The sequence below is a fragment of the Dermacentor variabilis genome, chromosome 6, assembly GCF_050947875.1.
Source record: "Dermacentor variabilis isolate Ectoservices chromosome 6, ASM5094787v1, whole genome shotgun sequence".
Classification (NCBI taxonomy): Eukaryota; Metazoa; Arthropoda; class Arachnida; order Ixodida; family Ixodidae; genus Dermacentor; species Dermacentor variabilis.
Genome location: NC_134573.1, coordinates 114,860,389 through 114,885,419, shown reverse-complemented (window position 1 = coordinate 114,885,419; position 25,031 = coordinate 114,860,389). Strand labels below are relative to the sequence as shown.

The window sequence follows — 25,031 nt, the reverse complement described above, 5'->3', positions numbered from 1 at the left end:
GACACGGCTAAGCCACGCACGGTTAAACGCGGGAGGGTCCAACCCTCGTGTGCTCGGGTACGTGGTGTCGCAACACACCAAATGCCTGCTGACGCAGACGCCCCTGCGGGGGGTGTGCCTTTTCGCGAGCGCTATGATTCGAGTTTGTTACGTTGTGGACTGAGCGACTGGCAATATGTAAAGCTGCGACATCGTGTCCCTCTGCAAGCCAGCAGACGAGCGGACTGGCTGCACCGCATTGGACTGCCGCTATCCGATCGACGCCAGGATTCCGATCCGATCGGCGATCGGCGATATCCGATCGGCGCCAGGCGCCCCTGCGGGGGAGCCTATCGGTGGGCAAATTATGCAAGATAGAGAGCACAGCGACCACATTTCTTTAATTTACTACACACAAGGTAGCCAGCAAACATTATTTTACAGGGAAAATCGAGCACGTGGTATTCATCGGAATTGCTTATCTCTTAAAATACGGCAGTTTTGGTTTCAAGGGTACAGTATAGGCTTCATAAGAGATTATCACAAAGACTGCTACGCATTGTATGACAATTCCCCAATGTGGCGTTCCTTGCTTGCCATTTGTGTTCACTCGAAATCAGCTGTCACGTCATTGTACTGGAAGGCCGAGCGCAAGCTGTGCAACAAATAGTGAATGGAGCCATGATTAGAGAGACAGAGAGAAACTGATAAATGAAAGGCAGGCAAGTTAGCTAGGACTGAACCCAATTCGCTACCCTCCTCTGTGGGAAGGAAATGGAGAGGAAAATATTAAGGGAAGAAGGGAAAGTCCACTGTGGATGTCCCCGAAGTGGTAACAGTTTTCTACTCAATATCCACAGACGGTCACTCAGCCTTCATTAAGCGTGCTTGCTCCAAGCGTAGGTGTGAGTGTGAAACAATTTTGGTCTACGCACTGGAAGCTGTGAAAATAAGCGCCCTCCAAGGAGCGTTCTACCGCAATAATTTTTAAAGGTTGTGTAGGGGTAGCCAAATCGACGTCAATCATAGCACACCGATAAGTTCCAAATCATCCGCGCTACTATCATCCTCGCTAAAAAATTCCATGCTTAATCACGCTTAACTGCAAGTTTAAGCGTGAGGCGCATGTAAATGAGGCGCGGATTACGGTTCAAGCACCACGTGACCGAAAATAAGCGTGACAGTCCTTCATGTAAGCGTGAGGGCAAGACTGCCTGCCATGGTTCTGTTTTGTGCGAGTGTGAGCGAGCCGCGTACGCGTGAGAAACGCCAAACGCACGCTTAACATCCCGCGGAGCGCTAGCGAGGGAACTCTCCATCACGCTTATAAAAATTCAAATAGGGGACCTGTGGTCTGCGCGAAGCGTGGTAGAGGGAGAACAACACTCTGCGTCTTCTCTCTGCTGTGCAGGGAATGCGATACTTTTCGTGGGGAGGCTGTAAGAAACCGTCCTGTTTTGAAGACTGCGCTCGGCAATTTTTGGTGTGGATTTTCCGGTGGACTGCCACGAGTGACGTTCGTTCATTGCAGCAAAGACCTTCCGGTCTAATTGCCAGAGTTGGCGTGTACCACCATGCTCACTTCTACAGATATTCATTGCGTGTAACGCGAGTGGTGTATGCATACATAGTGCACTGTGCCGAGTTTAACAGAAAGATTCTGCCGGGGACTGACGGCTCCAGTGCAGCATTACCATATGGATAATGGATAGGCTGCAGTCCCCCACCTGCTATTCAATGACGATTTAAATATACGGGTAAGAACATTAGTTATGGTTCGCTTTTATCAACTAGGGCCTAACTGCCGATTTGCCACGATTTCCGGTATGTGGTTGTATGATCTGTGGTGCAAAATTTGCCGTAATGGTACATTTCTTGGAAAGCGAGAGCCTCTTACGCCAGCAGTAGCGTTGATCGAAATAGAGAGCAGTCAGCCTCGTGCTTTTTTTGACAAGTTTTAACATCGGGTTGTTGAATTCTTCTGAATTGTTCAGTTTATTGTGCTGAAGTACCAAATTCCTACGATTTCGGTTTTTATTTTATATTCGCCAGCTGACCATTCTCTCTCTGCCCGCGGCCATTTCTCGTCGGGAAAGGGTGGTGAGCTGCAACTTGCAATTCTGCATTTTGCGCCGTGATTCTTCTCATGATTTAGAACTCTGTTAGTGGCGCATCAATGGGGTATGCCGTGTATGCTGAGTAGTTGCCACATATGCCGCTCATAGTATACCGGTGCCTATAAAGAGAAAATTCGTAATTTTGTGAACTGTGTGTCGACTGACAGTGACCAGAATCTCTGAAGCTCTGCATGCGAGGTTGTAACCACACGTGCTACTTAATTTGTAACCTCAATTGCACACTTAATTAGGATATCTATCTAGTGTTGTTCCGCATACTTTACATTTTGCGCTTTAAAGAGAGGAAGTGTGACTGTGTTCAATGAACACGAATATACTCTGCCCGTTCCAGTCGTTGATTTCCAGCTTCAAACCCATCTATGCTCGCAGTGAGAGTTCACGTGTGTTTGGTTCATGTGGAATGTCATTCTTCTCAAAATTTCCATCTCCATTGGGCTGGGTATTAAGCGTAACTACGTTTTTCCCGCTCATCTTCCCTTATGTATTAAAAGGTTTTATCGAAAGCGTTGCAAGTTGTGTTCGAATTTTTAAACTTTATTTTTGTGAAGAGCATGACGGAATAAAATCAGTTACAGCTATGTGTATCACCTAAATGCGTTTTGCACATTGTTATATTGTTTTTCAGGTCATATTTGAAAAATAATAAAGGTTTGGATGCAGGATTGATGAAAATGAACAAAAATTGGAAAAGTTCCTTCTGATGTTATCGAGAATACTGAAATTTTCTGAGCCTTCATAGGTCGCTCCAGAAGCGTGCTCGCTGCCCAGGCTTGCAATGCATGCTCCCATTACTGCGCTGATTTGACCATTTTTCCCTATCGTCTACTTCTAAAAGCTTTCAAACCAGAACACTTTAAGAGCAGTCAGTAGAAGAAATGTCAGAAGTGTAGTCAGAGTTAAAGCAGCGAGAAAGCAAGCGGTCTTCGTTACCACATTTAGTCTAAAAGAAACATGCTTTGACCTCTAAAGTATTATACTTGAGGTATTAAGACATTTTTCTTTTTTTTCAGATTGTTTAAATGATCATGCATTGTCTGGGTGGAATCAAGGCTCCTCATCTGCGGCTGTGAGCAGGAAAGCATTGATACCATTGATGATGACACATCCCTAGAAAAACGAGGAGAAATGGGAATGACCGAGGGTCCTGATTTTTATTACTCAGATCATGAGAAGCCAACAAGGACACCAAGGAAAACATAGGGGAAATTGCTTGTACTTACCAACTGAGTTAAAGAAATGAAAAATAATAGCAATGAAAGTGGATGAAAAAATAACTTGCCGCAGGTGGGGAACGATCCCACGTCTTGGCATTACGCGAAAACGTGGGATCACTCGCGTAATGCGACACGAGAGCATGGCACGCGCAAGTCGAAGGCGTTGGACCTCTTGCCCCCTGCGGCAAGTTGTTTTTCATCAACTTTCATGGCCACTAATTTACTATTTCGTCAATTCAATTGCTAAGAACAAGTAATTTTCCCAATGTTTTTCTTGGAGTCTTTGTTGGCATTTCCCGATATGACATCCGTAGAAAAGGCACTAGCAATGTGCCTATGCCTTTATGGTATGTAATATGTAACATATCCGGCAGTACATGGCCAACTTGAAGTCAAGAACAAGCAAAGAAATATCATGGGCGCAAGCAAGGTCAAAGTATTTGTTCACTGCGTTGCGCTAATAAATCAAACTCTTATACTGACTTACGCTTTCTCACCACTCCGAAAACACTTTAACTCTGTTCGAGCATCAACGTTTCATTGTATCGTATATTCTGGGAATGAATGATATGAATGAAAGAATTACCCCAGGAAGAAACATGTACGTAATACTTTTTTCGCTGCGTAGAGTATTCGTGTTTCTTAGAGAAAGAGGCCAGTGAAAAAGAATTTGATCAGGTATTTTCGGCCAACAATCAGAGGAAGAGTGCAAGCATGATGATTTTAATGTGGTAACTTCTGTCCTGACTTCCTCATCCTACACAAGGCTTGCTAACTTCGAGCGCGTGGTGCGGCAGGGACCGGTTGAGAGGGAATTCGTCCTTGTGTACAAGGTGACACCCAGGGGCTTGTTTACGTTTTACATTCCTTGGCGTTGTTGAAATGTGCCAGGCCTTTGCAAAACCCCTTCTTAGAGGATTAGTTTTAGTGTCACCGGTTGGAGCACCTTGCGCAATCTCTGTGCAGCATACTCAGTTTCTACTTCGCCAGCATGCTGCCACTGTCATAGCGTCTTGGTTCGTCACAGTCGGCGCCGCCGAAGCAGAAGTTAAAGAAGAGGACTGCGAAGAGCTTGGTGAGCAAAACTCGCTTCAGAGAAGCGGCCCAAGCCGACCAGGGCCGGTGTTTGTTCGTTCCTTCCAATCCACGCAGAGAAGGGGCGAGGGGGATGGCGCATGCTCCTCACTCCATCCCCCTTGCCCCATCGGTGACCCTCTGTAAGCACGGAGATAGGTCACGCCATAGTAAGCGTGGAAACAGGGGTCATTATCACGTTTGCTATGCGTGAAGAGAGGTTACTGATCGTTCCTAGCAGGCGTGATAGTTAAGCGTGGGGAAATATCACGCTTAGATTAAGCTTAGAAAAGCTGGAAACGCACGCTTAAGTAAGCGTGGCTTTTTTATTTTTTGTTTAGAGTGTAGCCTCGAAGCAGCCCGCGCCCCTCTTTCTCTCACATTTATGTACGGAGCGCCGTTTCTCACACGAGTGCCTCAGAACGGCAGTGGTTTAATTGGGAATTAATGCGATCCTATCGTATTCCGTCTGTGAGTGCTACGATTTCAGTTGACCCAAGGGGCTACCACTGTGCTGTATTTGGCAGCGAAAATAACTTTCGGCAGCGAACATGAAGTGAATAGTCCTAGCACTCACTGCGGCTAACTCAACAGACTACGTCACGATTCTGACAGACTGGCATACAGCGTGACGCAATTGCACGATAGTCTGAATAAAGCCAGCCACCCAACGCGTCCTCAAACACACAAGCCACTTACTTACCCGAACTGTACATAGTCTGTGCAGCAGCGCTGGTTAAAGCTCACGTCGTGTGATCCTGCATGATTTGCGCATGCCATATTATGTCGGTGCTCTGCACTGATATCCCTTCACACCTGGAATAAACGTTCCTCATAGCCCGACTGCCCACTCACTCACAGTCTGGACAGCGGGAGACTCGTCCCTTGCAAGTAACAAGGCAGCACGCTGGCTGAAGCCCTATAAAATACTCTCCGAGTAGCCTCGCTAGAAGATAGAGTAACGGTCCTAGCAGGTCGACCCATTCTGCTCAGATACCGGGACATGCTCACTACAGACGTTGGAGAAGAATCTATACCTCGCCGCACCCGAAGTTCTGAAAAGAGGACGCGATAATTTAGAATGCGAACGTTCCCACATTGCTCGAAATATCATTTCATTTACAACGCCCTTTATAAATTCGAGTGCAAATTCTTCCACACTCCAAACAGCCTCTACCACATGGTAAGGGAATGCATCGAAGAACCGATATACCCATCGGCCCATATTGTCTGCTCAGTAAGACAGCAACCGGCACATACGTATCGCTAGTCAAGGTGACTCTCCTCCCTGTTTGTACAGCGCCAGATCGGCCGCCGTCCATCCAAAATGGGAGAGGAAGCTAGAGAAATATGTCGCTTAATTATTTTTTAGCATCTAACTCTCCAACAGATGTGCACTTTTGACAAATTGCTTTCTTTCCAACATTATACTAACTTTCCAAAACTAGTAGGTTTCAATATCGTATAAAACATTTGCCCATCACGTAAAACTCATTCCCTCGAGCCATTTAGGTATTGCAAATTAATAAAGTAAATAAGCATGCTTCCCAATATGATCATCCTTCATCCATGTAGTTTTCTTCCGCTCTGCGCAATCAACGCTATTCATAAAACTAGTCGTATATTGGAAATGTCGGATTCCAACTGGTACTATTATCACGATTCCTGATAAGCGGAATCACGCATCGTCTGTCTTCAATGCACACTAGTAACGTGTACTCTACATCGGTGAATTCTATATCTTCTTAACTAACCAATTCCATATTGTGACTTTTCGAATACCTGATGCCCGCCTCTCCACAACCGGTTGTAGGAGCGGAAATGTGAGAAGTACCAAACGCAACCTGTAAAAATACTTCGTTGATAACTTTTGAATAGTGTGTTAGGTTTAGCGAAGCCTTTCACACATACTCACCTTTTCCAAAGGTAGTTCCGTATATTCCAGGGCCCTCTGGAAAGCAGCGTCACCCAGCGCGTTCCAGAAGAGGCCCAGGAAAGTCATCATCATAGCAAACGGAACCTGCAGAAATGGTCAAAAAAGCTGTTGCTTCACCGGGACAGACAATGGTGCACTTTGCTCAGCACTCTAAATGGTCAGAAACAACTGACCGTAATTATCAATGCAAGGGAATAGCCGAACGATTCTAGAAAATTATTCGCTTTAATAAAGAGATGCTGTGCATCAAGGAGTGTAGTTGTTGCAGTGAGGACATTTGGGTAGCGTTCATTGTTTTGTTGCGTACTTCCGTAATAACAAAACCGTTAATCAGTAAATCTGTAGCGGCGCCCGGCCCTTCTCCGGCAGCAGCGTTACCTACAGGCGTCGGAGAGAGAAAATGGCTCTCCTACGCCAGCCAGAACGCTCCACCGTAGCATATATGACCTCATACGCCCCAAAGCCTTCACGCGACAGCAAGTGCAAGGAGGCCCAGTAGTGCGCTTGCCTAAACATGTTATGAAGGTACATTTACAAGGGAGATACTAGGTGCGCTGCCCCGTTTATCTGGCAGCATATCGTGCTCCGTTTTCACGTGTCCCTGGCCCGCTTCATGGCCTTGCCCGCCCCTGGGTTTGCTCTTCATTATTTAACGAAGACGTCCGTGACAAGTGGACACCATTCGCATCCCGGTCCGACGCCAGGCTGGCCCTCCAGGCCCCTCCACAACTCCGAAGCGGCGCGGCGCTGCGCTAACCGTAACTCGCCGTGCCTGTACCTCTGGAGTTAAGCGTCTCACGAAGACCCTGCAGCCGACACCCACCAATGCTCCGCTGGCCTCCTTCTCTACCGCCGCCGGTGAATTGACTCTGTCAATGCTCAATGCTAGTAGTGACGTGAACATTTCTAAGCCGGCAGCCCTGTCTCAACCGGCTGCGTTCCTGCACTCCGCGCCTGCTACCGTGCATATTCCGGCCACATTCAACGCTGTGAGCAACGCTGAGAGCTCAGACTCGACAGCCGTATCGCAGTCGGCGTTCGTCGCCTCAATGTCTCCTACGACCAAGCTCCACGCTGTCAGCGACGCCTAGAGTCTCGGACCCCTAACCCTGTCGCAGCCAGCAGCGTTCACCATCGCCGCCACAGATGCCGCCGCGTCTATTGCAAACACATTGGTGCCTGTTGCAAAGAGCTGCAATCAGATATCTGAATTGCAGCCGGCTCTGCCGGATCCACCACTTTTGCCGTGCTGGACAGTGCAAACTCTACGCCCACCGATGACATTCCCAGTGTTTCGAGCTGTGTTTCTGTGCCGCCCCTACCTCCTTGACCACCGTGTATTCGGCTGACGACTCGTCGGTGGAGATGGATTTCACGACGTCCCCTGACAACTATCATAATACGCCATCAATGGAAAGCGGCTGGAGCACCGTCAGTACCAGCCGTAAACCTGCCTCCGCCGCCCGGCCTCGCACCGAGCTTACCTCAGTTGGGATCCAACTTCCACCTGGTACTATCACTCCCAAGCTGCCTCTTTACGACTTGCTCGCCGCCATCATCTCCGCAGCACATCTCTCCACCAAAACCAGTGCACAGATCACTCTTCAGGCCAAGCCAGCTCACAGCCTTGTATTTCTGAAAACACAATCCCCTATCACCGCCCGACTCCTACTTCCTCTCACGCATCTTCAGCTCCACGGTAAGCCAATCACCGTCAAAACATATGCGCCCAATCCTCCCATTTCATGCCTCGGCGTCATTCATAACGCACGCGGTCACTTTACTCCTGCTCAGCTCATTCATGACCTTGAATCATTCACAACTGATATTCTGGCTGCTGGTATGATGGGCAGTACTGAATCAGTGCTCCTGACCTTCGCTGGCACCATCACACCCCACTTCGTGTATCTCAAACGCCTCGCTTTCCGATGCCGCCCTTATAAGCCTAAGCCCCCCACACGCACCCGTCGTCTTGCTATGGGACACCATGCTCACCAATGCCCTCTGCATAACGTTCCGGCCAAGTGCCGCAGCTGTGCTGCTGCTCTACCCGCAGATCCTACCGCTAACGTGTGTGCCCAACCATGGTGCATTCATTGCCAAGTAAACACACATCCCTCTCTTGACCCCACCTGCCCCTTCCTCCTTGCTAAACAACGCGAGCGTGCCAAAGCAGCGTTTCTCCATCGCACAGCTTTGCGCCGGGCTACGCAGCCCACCCCTTCTTCCGCCTCTTTCGCTAACCTTGTATCTCGTTCACCTCGGGCTCCATCACCTCCGGGCTCCTACGCCGCTACAGTGAAAGGGCCCTCGATGCCAGCGTCCATTTTTGGCACTACTGTACCCTTGACAAGAACCGCTCATTCGATCTCCGGCTCACAATGCTGGAGCGTCACCAGCGCGAACAACAGCGAATCTCCCCAGATTTACAACACCAAATCCACGCATTGACACAAACCCTCCAGACAACCACCTCCTCTCTTACATCCCCGCTCACCAAGCTAAGTGAGCACCTTGCCATGTTCATCACCCCATCCTCTAACGCCCAGGTCGCCCCATTGGCCAACCTGGTAGAAACCACCACCACCGCACACCATACTCGCTTGCTTCAGCTGGAAACTTCGATTGTCCAGATCCTCACCACACTCCAAGCCCAATCCAAGCAATTGGAATCCTTCACTTCTATGCTGGGCTCCCTCCAGGAGTCACTCCCCGCGGCCAAAAAGAAGGAACGTGTCCCCGGAAACTCTTCCATCTCTAACCTATCATAGATGGCGGGTGGAAAGGATCTCGAGATTGTGTAGTGGAATTGCCAAAACCTTCGCCAGAATAAGACCCCTTCCACCACTATCTCCTCACCCGCCCCTCCCTGCCTCATTTTCTCCTTCTCCAGGAGACGCGGACGGCCCGCACAGTCCCAGGTCACCGCGCCTACCATGCCACGGCGGGCACGCCGCTTGCGTCATTTATGTACGCAGCGACGTCCTCGTCGAGCCACTTGATATCCCCTCCAGCCTCCATAAGTATTTAGTTGGTGTGGTGTATTACCAACCTTCTTCCCGCATTTCACTCACCCTTATGTCTTTCTACAATCCCTCTGTCACATCCTCTTTATTCACTGCCTTGGGCAAGTTCCTTCATTCTCTTCGCTCCACCTCCCATCTCCTCCTTGGGGGCGATTTTAACGCCCCTCACACGTTCTGGGGCTACCCCCAGACCCTCAAGCCCGGCCACCTTCTCCACTGTCTTGCCCAGGAACGCCACGTCACCCTTCTTAATATTCCTGGCGCCCCTCCTTGAGCGGGCACTGTCTCACAGCGCTCCACGACACTGGACCTCTCTTTCTCTTGGGGCTCCCTTTCCTTTCACTGGCAGGCCTGACACCATTCTCAGCGACCATTTCTTGATTCATATTAGCGCCTCACTTTCCTACATCCCTCGATCGCACTTAACTACTCACACTGACTGGCACGCATTTCGCACTAATCTCCTTTCCGCCTCCTTTGAATCTTACGACCACTGGACGTCCCGCATCTCCGCAGCGCTTTCGACCAGTAGCCGTCTCGTTCGCTCACGACACCCTATCACTGACCCGGATCCTCACTTTCTCCGTTCGTGGCGTCGGTGGAAACGTCTCCAACTTCGTTCCGTCCCCAATCCCAAAATACCCAACTTTCCTCCCGGATTGCTGCTCTGCGGGCTAAGATAGTCGCCCATGGCGCGTCCCTCGAGTATTCTCGTTGGAGTGCGCTTTGTGACAGCCAGGATTCCGCATTGCACTCGCGATCCACGTGGTCCCTTTTTAAATCTTTCTTAAGTACGAAGCCTGCCCTTGCTCCCACTCTAGCAAAAGCCCTCACTCAGGGAACTCCCTCCGATGTCTTTGGCAAGCTCACTTCTTTGTATCTTCCACCCCCTCTCCCACCTTCCCACCCAGCCTACTCGGGCAATCCTAACCCACAGCTCGACCGCCCTTCCACTCTCCGGGAGCTCTAAGCTGCCCTGGCAGCTAATGTTACTCGCTCGGCTCCCGGTGAGGACACCGTCACATACACCACACTCCGCAACTTCCACGAAAACGCCAAGGAATCCCTCCTCCAGACTTTCAACAATGCCTGGGACAGCGGCTGCTTGCCGAGCTCTTAGACATCCTCCCTTATTTCTATGATTTCGAAGCCGGGCAAACCTCTCTCCCTTTCTAACCTTTGCCCTATCTCCATGACGTCGTGTGTTGGCAAGACCCTTGAGCGAATGGCTTTGACTTGCCTCTCTGATTTTCTTGAGGCGAGAGAGTTCTTCCCCCATTCTCTGATCGGCTTTCGACGCCGCGTCAGTGCACAGGACATGTTCCTGATCCTCCAGAACACCTTTCTCTCGCCCACCCCTAGCCAGATCCACGCTCTTGTGAGTGTTGATGTCCGCAAGGCCTTCGGCGGTGTGTGCCACGACCACATACTGTCCCAAATCTCCTCCCTAGACTGCGGCAACCACATGTACTCTTATCTTCGCCCCTTCCTCTGTAACCGAGTGGCTCGCTTCCGAGTGGACACCCCACATCTGTCCGACCCCCACCCACTCACCCGTGGCCCTCCTCAAGGTGCTGTTCTCTCTCCTACTTTCTTTAATCTTGTTATGACCCCTCTCGCCTCCCAACTAGCCGAAATTCCTGACCTCCATCACATTTCTTATGCTGACGACATCACCCTCTGGTGTTCGTCTGGTTCTCCCGGTCACGTACAAGACACCCTGCAACGTGGCCTTGATCTCACTAACTCCTTTCTCTCCACTGCTGGCCTGTCTCCTGCTCCGGAGAAATCCGAGCTTCTCCTTCTTAAAGGAACACTAAAGCGAAACAATAAATCTGTTTAGACTAATGAAGCTTTGTTTGAGAAACCTGCAGGCAATCAATTAGTTTGATTATTAGGTGAGAAAATGAAGGCCCAAGAATCAGTATTTGAATTTCGCGTCGAAACCGTCAGCGTCAGCGTAACGTCAGCGATTCCAAAGTATGTTTTCGCATTTGGGCCGCGTTGGCTGAATAAAGGTTCCCGAAACTTGGCATGTTTAATATTTGTTTCATTTAGAACACAATGTAGTCAATCTGTAGCGTTATATATAATTAGTAGGCCCTAGAAGATGCCATGAAAATCCAACACGTCACAGCCCCCAGGTGCCGGAACTCAAGTAGGCATCGCCGCCCGTATTTCGTTCTTGCGCTTTTTGTCGCTTACCAAACGTCTTATCGTTGTAAGAGTGGTGTTTTTGGTGTTGTAGAACGGTAATTTACTGATGCAGAAGAGATCATTTTTCACTTTAGTGTCCCTTTAAGTACGCCTCATACCAGCGCTCCCGAAATGCCCAAATCTCCCTCCATCTTTCCAGATCTCCCATTCCTATTGTCCTCCAATGCAAAGTTCCTGGCTTCCAGCTGCATGTAGCCAAGAATGGGCAAGCCCTCCGCCACGCTCTCAGGTCCTGTCACTCGGTAACTCACCTCCTGCCCTCGGCGCTCGGCCTCTACGAGGCTCATGCGTGCCGAGTTGCTCATGCGCTCGCCCTGAACAAGTCCTTGTACTTTGTACCTTACGTTTCATTCACCCACACTCAGCTTAACACCCTCGAGACCACCCTTGTGGGCCTGTACAAGGCAGCTCTCAACCTCCCTATCACCACCTCTACTGCTAACCTTTTTGCCACAGGCCTTTCCCATCCTCTTCGTTCTCTTTTCTCTCTCCGCCGTGACTCCCAGCTTGCCCGGCTTTCTCTTACCCGTCAGGGTCAGTGGTTCCTGGCCCAGGCGGATATCTCTCCCGTTCCCATTTCCACCCTTACCTCTCCAAAATCCACCCCGGCTCCCAATCTTCGCAGCCTTCCCCTCCCGTCCAAGATGTCACCTGTCCTGCCTGCCGGTCGTCGTCACACGGCCGCGCAGCATCGTTCCCCCCTCTTCACTACCCAGTGAGTAGCCTCCACGGATGCCTCTTTTATAGCTCATCGAGGTTCCTGCGGCTACGCAATCTACCATCCCCACCTCCCAGCACCTGAAATTCACACGAGTGGGCCGTACCTACACCATCCGGACGCACTCTCTCTCGAGGTCCTTGTCATTGTACATGCCCTACAATCGTTTCCCTCCCTTTCCTCGCTCCCAGAGTACACGATATACACCGACTGCCAAGCCGCCATTCACAACATACGAAACCGCTTCCTACCCCACGCACTCCAACAGGAGGTCAAACGAGCGGTCTCCGCACTTCAAACTTCCACCGTCTTCCTCCGCTGGGTCCCTGGGCATTCGGGGATTGACGACAATGAGCTGGCCCATCAGCTCGCCCGTAACGTTTTTAACCGGGCGCCGTTGTTCCCCTGCTCCAGGCCCTCGGAGGATTCTGGGGGACTCTCTCCCTGCGCCGCACTATCAAGGAAGTTTACCTCCAGCCCTGTCTCGACAAGCGTCTCTACACTCGCCCTCATCCATCACTCACTGTGCCGGAGGCTCGCCTTCTGCGCCACATCCACATGAATGCACTCGTTACCCCTTCCCGCCTCTTTCTCTGTCGCTATCGCTCCGACCCGTCCTGTCCCATCTGCCCCTCTGCTTATGCACACCTATCCCAATGCCTATTCTACTGTCCCGCTGCTCAGCAATCAAGTTCCTATCCTCCCGCTTCCCTTTCCATCACCACCTGGCTCGACTGGCTTGGCGCTGAAGGTGAAGAACAGCGTCGACTGGCCACCCAGGCGGTTGATAATCTATAGGCCGATCCTCGGCCTATAATTTTGGGCTGAACAAAGTCTTATACCACTGCTACTACATTTACAAAAAACAAAAATGAGCTCACCCTTCGCATTGTCACCGGTTTTCTAGTTTCAGAACTACTAGATGTTATACGGATTTTATACGGAACATCACGGCAACTGCAGAAATGCGCCGGTAGTGTCTATATAATAATGATAATGATGATGATGATGATGATGATGATGATGGTGGTGGTGATGATGATGATAATGATGATGATGATGATGATGATGATGATGATGATGATGATGATGATGATGATGATGATGATGATGATGATGATGATGATGATGATGATGATGATGATGATGATACCTTTTTGTGTCACATATAGGCTACACGACACTGGAGGCCAGCAGTGAAAGCTGTCATAAATGACAGCTTCACGAAGTTGCAGGCCCCCATGCACATGACAGCGGTATAGCGGCATTGCTTATATCAGAAAAAAAAACTGAAAAAAAAACACAACAAACTACACAATACACCCTGATAAATGAATTCCATTTTCCGGAAATTGAAACGAAAATGATCGTGATATAAGGCAGAAAGTAATGACAGAACAAATACCTTGAAGCAATTAAAAAAAATCACACGAAAGTATAGCTTACTAAGAAAAAATACAATTCACTACAATTCAAATTAAAATTCAAAATACCATTCAATATTACAAGTCATAAATAAAAGTCATAAATACAATTCACTCCGGTGGAAATAACATCCACACATATACAATAAAAGTGGGTAATGATAACATGCTCACTTAGAATAAGGAGAAAGGACTTAATAAAAACATAAGTAGGTTGATAACAACGATAACGGAATAAGGATAAAAAGATAGTAGCGTAATTGCAGATTGTGAGTGACAGTCAAAGACATGATAATTCGGGCATAGAATATTTCCGGAGCTCATTGAATGTACATATTTGCAGCTGTATTTTTTCTCTAGTCAGTTTATTTAATAATCTCGGTAACTGATTTTCCAGTGTTTGAAGACCATACGTCGTGCGGTGTGGTTTATATTCCAGTATTCGTAGTAATGGGTTACATGGCTAGGAACGTCACTGCGTAGGCTTGATAACTGTTTAAGAATGTGCCACCATTTCTTATTTCCTGTTTATAAAGCTTACTTAGTCGGCAATCGCATGTCTTCATAGTAGGCATAACGTTGTATTTTGGAAATATTTTGTGTGTGTGAGAACGACTGTGCACATTTTCTAGTGTACGAAGAAACCTTTCTTGAAGTATATGGATCTTTTGTATATTTCCCTTCGTTGTTAATAATTTATGGGGTTTTACGTGCCAAAACCACTTTCTGATTATGAGGCACGCAGTAGTGGGGGACTGCGGAAATTTTGGCCACCTGGGGTTCTTTAACGTGCACCTAAATCTAAGTACACGGGTGTTTTCGCATTTCGCCTCCATCGATATGCGGCCGCCGTGGCCGGGATTCGATCCCGCGAACTCGTGCTCAGCAGCCTAACACCATAACCACTGAGCAACCACGGCGGGTTCCCTTCATTGTTGATGCCCACAGTAATCGACAGTAGTTTAAGCTTGAGGAAAACAGGGTGTTATACATGACCAGCGTAATCTTCCGTATCAGAATAACTACGATTGCGGTATATGAGACCTTTAACTTGAGAGAGTTTCGTTGGTAGATGGTTAATATGATGGTTCCATGATAAAGTTTGATGAAAAATTACTCCTAATGTTTCAAATGCAGAAACAATTTCAATCGGAATAGAGTGTAAGGTTATTTTTCTCTTTACGGTTATATTTCTCCCTTTTGACCTGAATAATATGCATTTCGTCTTGGACACATTGGTCGTCAGGCGGTTTTTTTCAGTCCATTCTTCTAAAGGAAGCAGTGTGGATTCTGCAGAGTTAAATACTTCTTCAATATCTTTTTCTGCTAGGAAAATGCTCGTGTCGTCGGCGTATATAATAAATTGTGCTATAAGAGAAATGTTTGTAATATCATTTATATACATATTGAGCAGAAATGGGCCTAAAATACCGCCCTGAGGTACGTCGCTAGAAACCCGTAATTGTTCGGAGATAGAGTCAGCTATTTTAACAATTTCTTTCCGATGTTTCAAGTAAGACTGTAACAAACTTAAGGCTTTGCCACAGTAACCATGCCACTCAAATTTTTGAAACAATATTTTATGACTAATGACGTAAAACGCTTTGGAAAAGTCCAGCAATAATCCAAGTACAAAATTACCTTGCTCGAAATGCGGTAAAATATGTTCCTTTAGAGTTAGAAGGGCAAATTCTGTACTTAGCTATCGCCGAAAGCCATACTGAGAGTTTGTTATTATCTTGTGTTTTGCTTGAAATTTCTTAAATCGGCTTAATAAAACTTTCTCGAATGCTTTAGATAAAGTAGGTAGAATAGAGATAGGTCTGTAATTGTTGATGTCATTTTTGTTTCCCTTTTTATAAACAAGTTACCCGCGCAAGCCGCATGTTATGCGGAAAGAACTTGAATAAGACCAGTGGAAAAATATGTCTTATAACTGGTGCAACGAGATCAGCTATATACTTAAGAGGTTTATTTTTAAAACCATTAACATCTTTTCTATTACTGTTATTTAGGCGAGCTATTGTTAATATTTCCGCTTCACTTGTCGGTTTGACGAAAATTGTTTCTCTATTCCATCGAAGGTTTTCCAGATTGTTGTAAACGGCATCTTCTACCTAAAGATTAACAAAATATTTATTAAACGCATCTGCAAGTGGTTTACCTATTAGTTCAGTACCATTTATAATCAGTTTCTGTATCACATTTGGTGAGGCCTTATAATTCAGTAATGAAGCTAATCTCTTCCATATGACATCTGTGGATCCTGTTTTGAAATCTAGAAGATTTGCAAAATATTCACGTCGCGCTTTTGCTAAGTGCTTGTTCAACCGATTTCCATAATATTTAATATCTCTAAATTTATTCTGATCTTTAGTTTTGGTAAATAGATTGTAAAGGTAATTTTTATGATTTATTCTTACACTAAGTACCGCTGTAACCCAAGGTTTCCGTGTCTTTCTGTTTTGTTTAACAGATGTTTCAGGAAAGCTAGTTGCATATATAGGCTGCAGTGTTTCAGGAAACATATCATAAGCTACATTGGCATCAAGAGACAGGAAAAGGCGACTGCCGATGTCCTCCAGGTGGGTCTATGTGAAGGGCCGTCTATGTGAAGCCGGGGCCGAAGAGGTGTGTTGCCTCCACCGGGGGCCTTAAAGGTCCGAACACCCAGCATCGGCTCAACCCCAGGATCCCCTTTTCCCCAGACACGGCTAAGCCGCGCACGGCTACACGCGGGAGGGTCCAACCCTCGTGTGCTCGGGTACGTGGTGTAGCAACACACCAAACGCCTGCTGACGCAGACGCCCCTGCGGGAATCGTAATGGCTTGTGCGTTTGTCAATGTCATATGCGTCAACATTATAGCAAGTGTTTAAGAAGCAGTTATGGGGCTAGGTTGGTTGTTTCCGTCCGCCAGCCTTCTCCGTCACAATACTCCAATCGCCGGGTCGACGTCTAAAGGGTACATTTCTTTGAAACGGTGCCACCTAACCACACAAACATGGAATGACACTACCAACACATGCGCCGTCATGCCATCAGTCTAAGCGACGCACTGTTCATGCGGCAAAAAGAAATAAACAGACAAAATTCGCCCAACGCCGCTACCGCGGATTGAAATGATGTCCCTGCGTCAATTTCTACTCGTAGTTCAGAGCCGGTGCGCTAACCAATGCGCTACAGGGCGGCTTCGGCGCTTAGAAATGTATGCTTTGTATATTGCACAACAGACACCGAAATTGGTCGCATGTGTACATGTATTCGGGAGTCCTTGGTAAACAAGTCTGTAGCGAATGGAAGCAAGGTTGTGCCCACCGCAAAAGAAGTTGTTCCTCATCAGATGGCTGTTTCGCTTAAAGAACCTGCCATAGTGCCGCAGTAAATCAGTTCAGAGCTGAAGCAGTCGCTGAAGTCTGTTAAGTCTTCTTTTTTTCTGCCCTCTGCCGCTTCTTTACACAGAGCCAGGGTCGTTTACTCCACGCTGTACTCAGGGCACCTTAATACTTATGTCTATGCGCTGCTTGAGTGTGTGAGGGACGGTACCCTGGTTGTACTCACGTTATGTTTTCCAGCAAAACATTGGATGTAAGTTAGTGCAGCTCCTGTGCGCCTTCTAGTTCCCTTTAATTTTGACTGATCGTTAACTTCAGTATGCTAACTAGCCACACTGACAATTGAAAAAAATAATAACGCGCTTAAGCAGTCTATGTTCCAGATGATGCTAGCTTACCGTGAATGCCGACAACAACGACAGGCCAGCCATTGCAGCAGAACTTGGGTCATCACGGGCTGGTGCAACGATTATAGCTACGGTGAGCGCTATGACCACTAGGGCGCAGATGGTACTGATGAGGCGGCCCATAGCGAAGCAGTAGACAAACACGTTGAACGACTCTAGGTATGTAGTCATGATTCGGCGGAACCGGGCACAGAAACGTTCCATGACACCGTAGCAGCGTATCAGGCCTGCACAGTCGAGTGTCTCGATCAGGTGCTGGAGTACTCGAGACAGGCGGGTGCTTTCGTAGAGGCGTCCAACCATCGTGGCACGTATCAGATAGCGCTGAAAAAAGATCGCACAGGAAGGCCAGTAAAAAATATTATATCAATAGTAATAGTCTTCACCTGAAACATTTTTCTAACTAATAATAGAATGGTTTCACATTAAAGAACGCCGGCACATCAGTTTCTGGCGACGAACATTTTTTCACATCCTTCAAGGTAAAGTACATTTAAAGGTAGCTGTCGCACAAATGCAGGGTTCATTCCCTCCCTTTTAATCTCTACTAGCCCGCTGGATGCCAAGTGGGCAAAGCCCTGCCTAGAAGTTGGACTTTTTCGTCTTCTTCTTTGTTTGCTTGTCCATTTGCTTTCTTGTTTGTGTTTGTTTGTTCGTTTGTTTGCGACGCTACTTCCGGTTCAGGCTTGCGCCGCGCTTTCTCAACAAGGGATGGGCGCCCGGATTCCCTTGCGTCACCATGCGCTAGAGCTACGTCACCTTACATGCACCAGTCAGAAAACTTGGTTGTCAGAGCGTGTGGACGGCGAGAGGGCTCGTCGCGACACCTCACTGCGGCCTCGGCATCCACGCCATGCAGCACGCCGGTGCTATCTCAGAGGTCACGCGCAGCAGACGCAGCTACGATCAGCTGTCGTGTGCATGCCGCAAGTGCAAAAATGAAATGCAGTGTTGGTCTGTTTGCGATGGCGAAGTTGTGTACTTTTCACTGATTTAACTCGGAATTAGCCCTAACAAAGTTGCTGAGAATGTCTTCACAATCGCGTCATACAATACCTCTTGAGCCGCTTCCTGCCGCTTGCTACGTAGCTACTCACGGTATCGCCAAGGAGATAGTAAGCGTTGCTTGACTGTTTTTGACAGGAGATTATGCAGTCTAATAATATTGGGCCTACATGTTCACAGGAGATTCGCCTACAGGTAGGAGACGTTTTCCTCTTATCTCCACAAGGAGTGACAGGGCCCATTAAAGAAGCAGAGGTAATGCTGGTAATTCCTATGCAGGTTTAATGAGCTACTCAAATAAAGCTACGCACATATTCGAGAGCTCTCGCTCGCCCTAATTAAGGTCATTTACCTGAAGCAGCGTTGTGTTCGGTATGTTACTGCGATAGTGGAAGCTATTTATTGTACCTGAGCTTGCCACACTTGTGCCAGAGTACTCCAGTTGTTTTAGCGCTTACTTAGTGAGTGGCGGTATTCTTATAGAAAAAAAAAATAAGAAAGAAAATGCACCTGACCATGCGCTACATACGTACAAGGGAAATAAGAAAGCAAATTCTAGCAAGTATTATGAACTGTGAGCATGCCGGTTGTCAAGAAAGCCCCGAGAAAATATAAATGAACCGCTGTTTAGCGCGTTCTTAAAAAATTGGGAAAATGTACTGTATCCAGGCCGTACACGCACTTCGTGTCTCATGCCTCAAACCAAGTGACTACACACATAACGTTCGTTTTCACCGTCTCAGCTTTCACTCTATGCACTAGGTGAACTGAAAAAGCAGCCGGATGCCAAGTGCCTTAAACTACAGAATATCTCAAATGCTGTGGCTATTATCTGGCTAAAGGGCTTTTGTAGACTAAACCATATATTTCACGAAAATATATTTAAGATTTTGAGCACAGTGTATGTTGACCGTTATAAGGCAGTTGCTCGTCGAACATCATATTTATATAAATATCCCGTAGGACTGCTACAGATGAACTGCACAATTGCTTTTGCGATGATCGATTATTTGTTTGAAATTACGAAGCCCTAGGCAGCCATTACAGGCAACACATCCGCACTAGGAGCGTCATGGCGTGGTAACACATACTACGGAGATCGTATTCATACGCAGCTCGGGAAGCTTCACACCTAATGCGTTATAAGTATGCAACATTTCCAAAGAGTATTCTACAGCAATTCTTTCTTTCTCCACAAACTACCCGTAGCGCTTACATTTGCAGGCCCGCCTCAGTTCTTTTACCAAACCGCATAATTCTGAACTAATAGTTATGCGCTATATCACGGTTTCTGAGCTGCCTAATCCTCGAACAATCTGAGACGTCCATGTCGGGCAGCAAAGTGCAAGGTTGTCCCGATCTGGAGAGGCTAATACTGTGTGGACGTTGCCTTAGCTTCGTTTGCTCGTAACATTCAATTAATTTCAATTTATCCCACGTTCCAATTGACATGATTACTTTGTGCATAGTTCGCAGAATACTCATGCTCAATAGCAATGCAGCGAGAGTAACAAAGATTGTGGTTTCAAGAAACGGGTAATTCAATCGAACTCACCATGCAAAATAGCAATATAATCTCTGCACAAAGGGTAAGGCCAAACACCAAGGGCGCCTGGGTTCCTATGACAGCGAGACGTGCGAACACATAAAAGAGGTTCTGCAGAAGCAGCTTGAAGAACACAAATACACGAGTGTCGTTTGTATCCAGATCCACCGAGAAACGATTGAAGATCCGCCCCCTTGGCGTAGCGTCGAAGAAAGAGAGCGCGCTGCCGGCTACCCGCTCCAGCATGTCGGCATGAAGCTTCAGCGAACGGTGGTGATTGGCTCGAGCCAACAGCATGCCCCCGACAAGCCTTAGGATAACTGCATAAACGAACCAAAACGGCACCATTGTATAGAATACCGGTTTGAGACAATTCTCGTGTCATCATGTCTGAACGACGGCTACTGGGCTACTGAAGGATTTTTCACACGGCCATAAGTTAACTGTACAGGGGACACAGACCCAACCTATCAGTTTCCCGCGAAAAACCTTGCTATCATGGGCGTCTGCAACAGCGACCAACGGTAGTCACATTTAACCTTCCTCCAGGAACTCTCGGACCACTCTGCCAAATACCATTAGCTCATTTATAGTGAAGCTTCGAATTATAGAAGTACGGAAGAAGCCTATTTGCTTTACCTGGCGTCATTTTTAGGTGCCAAGGAACAAACACAGTCCTTGTAGGTAGCTGATTTGTTTCGCAGTACATTACCTCCACTTCCATCTAGGTTATTAGATGGCAGTAACCGCTCGTCATTTCTATTTCTGTTTTATTGTTTCAAGAAAATTTTGAAGACAAGAAGCGAGAAAGGTGGGAGCGCTAGTGGTGCGGCTGCAAGTAGGATTTTCTTATATTTTTTTCACAAAACGCGCCCAGAAACCGAAGCAAAACATTTATTATGTTTATAGGGGCAGTAAGAAGTTATAAGAAAGATTATTCGGCATGTTTAACAGCCTGGAAAAGTTTCTGCAGATGCTCATGATTGTGCATCGTGTGCTCCTTTATTATCAGCTTCATTTTCATTACTGTGTGCACTTTGAAGTCTTAACATGTTCCAGTGTCTTTAGTGGTTTATCTTGCAGTGAACGAAAAGCGTAATACATGCGTCGTCCAGAACAGACGCCTGTAATCCACGATTTCACCCCGTCAAAGCTTCTGTAGCAAAGACATTCTAAGCCTTCACTGGCGACACACCTGCCTGTATAAGGGCAGCGCGTGATAAAATGTTAAGGCGCGGTCTACCATTCATACTGAAAGCTAATCGTAAACAAAATGGCAATATAAGCTATATTTCTCTCGATGGACGAAATTATGAATACCACAACAAGCAAATTCTGAAACTAGAATCCCTTCTATCGTATATTTTTTTTTATTCGTTCAATGGACATGTTCCAGTTTTATTTCTTACGCACATCAAAAAGCACTACATATTTTGGCACACGAGGTGTGTACTAATTTTGACGGGCTCTATGCGTGTATAAAATTCGGTCGTTCAATCTAAACGAACTTACCATCTCCCAAGCAAAAGAAGGCGAGCCAGCAAACAATGCTCCGCCCCGAGTTCGTCGTGTTTACCGCGTCGCTCATCATCGTCGCCGCCCACGCTTTGATGCAAAGCAATTGACAGGCCACAAATACGGCACTCGCCGCCAGGAATAACAGTGCCGCCGGTGCACACGAACCAGAGTACTTGAAGTATGCTCGCACGATTTCAAAGAATCCCTGAAAGAAGCACAGACCATAAGTTCTAAACGTTACTGAAGACCACCATTATGAATGCGCAAACGCAGTGAGGGAGCTGCCTAAGTAACTACGGAACATAATTTAGATTGAATACAGTCGCACGTTGCTGGTAAAAGATAGTCACGTCCACCGACACTTAATCGTCCACCAACCCGTTCATGGGATGCATCGTCACAGATTATCGCCTCTGAACATGTCATCAGCTCTCGACATGCTCTGAACATGTTACAGCAGTACTCTGCACTCTTCTGCACTTTTACCCTTCTTGCATTTTTACCCTGTACGTTACTTGCTCAGTTCTAAACGCTTGTTCAGCGGCGTTCAATTGCAGGCCCATTGACGTATATAATGAGATTTCTCAAAAGTGATTAAGCCCCAGAAACCTTGACCCCTACGCTCGTGCATGCAGCTGTAGCATTATTCTGGTTTACTGTCCATGCGAATGTCTTCATTGACAAGACCGAAAAACATTCTTTTGAGTGCACAATTTGCTACCTCCCGGTGTTTTAATGTATGCACCTTTTTGGAAGAGGCGTCAACAAGAGTCCTGAAGATTTTTGTGTTGAACAGCGCAATATTAACTGAATTATATCACCTTGAGATAGGGTTTAAATCGCACTTGCGTTTAATTTTATTGCGTGCATAATTACCTTTACTCGTAAGTGAGATTTCTTTTTTTTTCTTTTTTTGATGACGGTGTACGACATGCGCCACTCACTATGCCTGATAGCAACGCAAATACAATAACAATGGCTGCTTATAACTACATGACGATGAGGATGATTTCTATTGGCATGCTCTTGAAACGTGGCGGCGACAAACAGTCGCTTAGCGTGACTGAGCTAATCACGTAATATATATACATCGATAGCAGTCTAGCATTTCGCCTCTCTCTCCTTGATATTTTCTCTCTTTATTAAAACCTATATTTCTATAGTGTGCAGTTACTTATCGCTCTTTGACGACTGCGGCGTTATTCATCTTATCCCTGCTTTTTTTATTTATTCATTTATTTATTTTGCAGCAGACATTCATCGTAACATCTAACAGCAAAGCCTACGTTACTATAGCTATAATATTGAGGCATTTTCGAAGTGAACCTGTGCATAAATCTCTATCTATGTGACTCTTATTAGCTCTCTTATAAAACCTTGCAGTAGCTAAAGTATGACGACCAGTCTTACTTCCTGGTCCATTTTATCCCCACCAGGTGTAAGAGACTTTTTTAACCTGGTTGTGAGCATTATCTTAACAACGTTGCTCACACCAAACAAGCAATGTTTTGTACGCATTTCGTGCTACCTATTCCTAGGATCCTTGAATTTTAGGTTTAATTATATTGAAATGAGGGAGTAAAAATCAAGTGTTTCTTTCAAAAGGAAAAAAAAATAGGCAGAAGTCGGGGTCTTCGCTTTTTGTCAACCCAAAAACATGGATTTTCCAGGCTTTTCACCCACAATCAACACAGGCAACGGTGACATCTTTTTTGGCGTAAGCATATTTAAACCACACAAGTTTCTGAAAGAAAGATGCTATGACATAAAAAGCTATCGCTAAATATTGTGCCGAACTCATGATTACAAAGCGTTGTTGGCAGGAAATAATTACATATTCTAAAAGAACTACATGAACAAAAAAGTATAGACCTGTTTCCCGATCAATTTGTTGCTTTATTCTTTCCACTTTATTTAAAGAAGATGCGAAGAGGTAACATGTTTTTACTTGTCTAAGCCTTTGTTGACCTACGTTATTATATATACTTGAGAATTTATGGGCCCATCTTAGCCTGTCGAGTCTTTCATCCTTGTGTTCTGTCGTTCTGTTCTACTGCTTCATATCACGCTCTGGTGGAACAAAAATAATGTAATATCAAACTAAACGAATCTGCCACCCTTCTTTAACCATAACATAGTTGAGTAAATGTGCTCTCAACGTTAAAAGTAGTTCACAATTGTTGACAGACAGGTTCTGAATACATACATACATACATACATACATACATACATACATACATACATACATACATACATACATACATACATACATACATACATACATACATACATACATACATACATACATACATACATACATACATACATACATACATACATACATACATACATACATACATACATACATACATACATACATACATACATACATACATACATACATACATACATACATACATACATACATACATACATACATACATACATACATACATACATACATACATACATACATACATACATACATACATACATACATACATACATACATACATACATACATACATACATACATACATACATACATACATACATACATACATACATACATACATACATACATACATACATACATACATACATACATACATACATACATGCGTTTTATTTCCTGAAATATAAGAGTTCTTGTAGAAACCATGGGCTAAATGTTGCAAACAGCGTGACTTGCCCGAATGTCCATTACAAGGCATACATGATTATGTATGATACAGTAACTCTATTTTCGTATATTTCCTATCGTGGCTTCATGTTTCCTCTGGTTCCCAGACTTCTCTTCCCGACTGTACGTGATTAAATATATGTCCATATATTCTGCCTTTCGTAAATATTTCCTATTGAGGCTTCAGTGTTTTATGTACTGCCGCCATAAAGTAGCGTCTAAATTTATAGATAGCTAAAAACGTAGCTTTGCCATGCGCCGAGTCAGTGCCGATAATACCTACATCATAACGTTTTCAGATTCTAACCTTGATAGCTTGATTTTGCAAGCAACCCTGCTCGACTAAGTAGAGTCAGAACTGAGTTACCTTGCTTGACATTCCTTCTTCTTTGATGACCTTCAATTTCTCCTCGTTCTCTTCGAAATGAGGTTCGCTGTGCCTATAAAGGCAATGCGTCAGTGACAAAATAAGTTTTTCAACGAGAAAATGCGGAAGTTAAGGAAAATTCACATTATGCAGCCACATGATCTTCAGCAAGGGATCTATTAATGCTGCAATAAACGTGTATGACAGTGTAGCAAGCAGACATCCCTTCAGTTCATATTGAGGCATCAGCTTAGAAGTTTTACTACTTGTTTTAATTCTATGTAAGGCAAACGACATGTATTAGGCTAATTCGAGCACACTGCTATATCAGCCAGAAATTTATTTCGGTGCAGAAATCTGCATTCTGCATTACGAACTGTTCGGTCTATGACTGACTGCTCTCCTAACTGAACGTCTAGGAGGCATCACCGTCACTAAAGAACGC

General features: G+C 46.0%; 1 protein-coding gene across 2 annotated transcripts in view; it reads right to left on the bottom strand.

The window, feature by feature from the left end:
* LOC142585061 (multidrug resistance protein mrp-7-like) overlaps positions 1-25,031 on the bottom strand; it is a 163,810-nt gene that overhangs the window by 40,164 nt on the left and 98,615 nt on the right. For both annotated transcript variants that reach the window (XM_075695534.1, XM_075695535.1), the window contains exons 17-21: positions 24,587-24,659; positions 21,531-21,741; positions 20,028-20,338; positions 17,459-17,791; positions 6,321-6,425 (exon numbers count right to left, since the gene is read on the bottom strand). In XM_075695534.1, the coding sequence (XP_075551649.1) occupies positions 6,321-6,425; positions 17,459-17,791; positions 20,028-20,338; positions 21,531-21,741; positions 24,587-24,659 (1,033 nt within the window). The remainder of the gene's footprint in view (positions 1-6,320; positions 6,426-17,458; positions 17,792-20,027; positions 20,339-21,530; positions 21,742-24,586; positions 24,660-25,031) is intronic.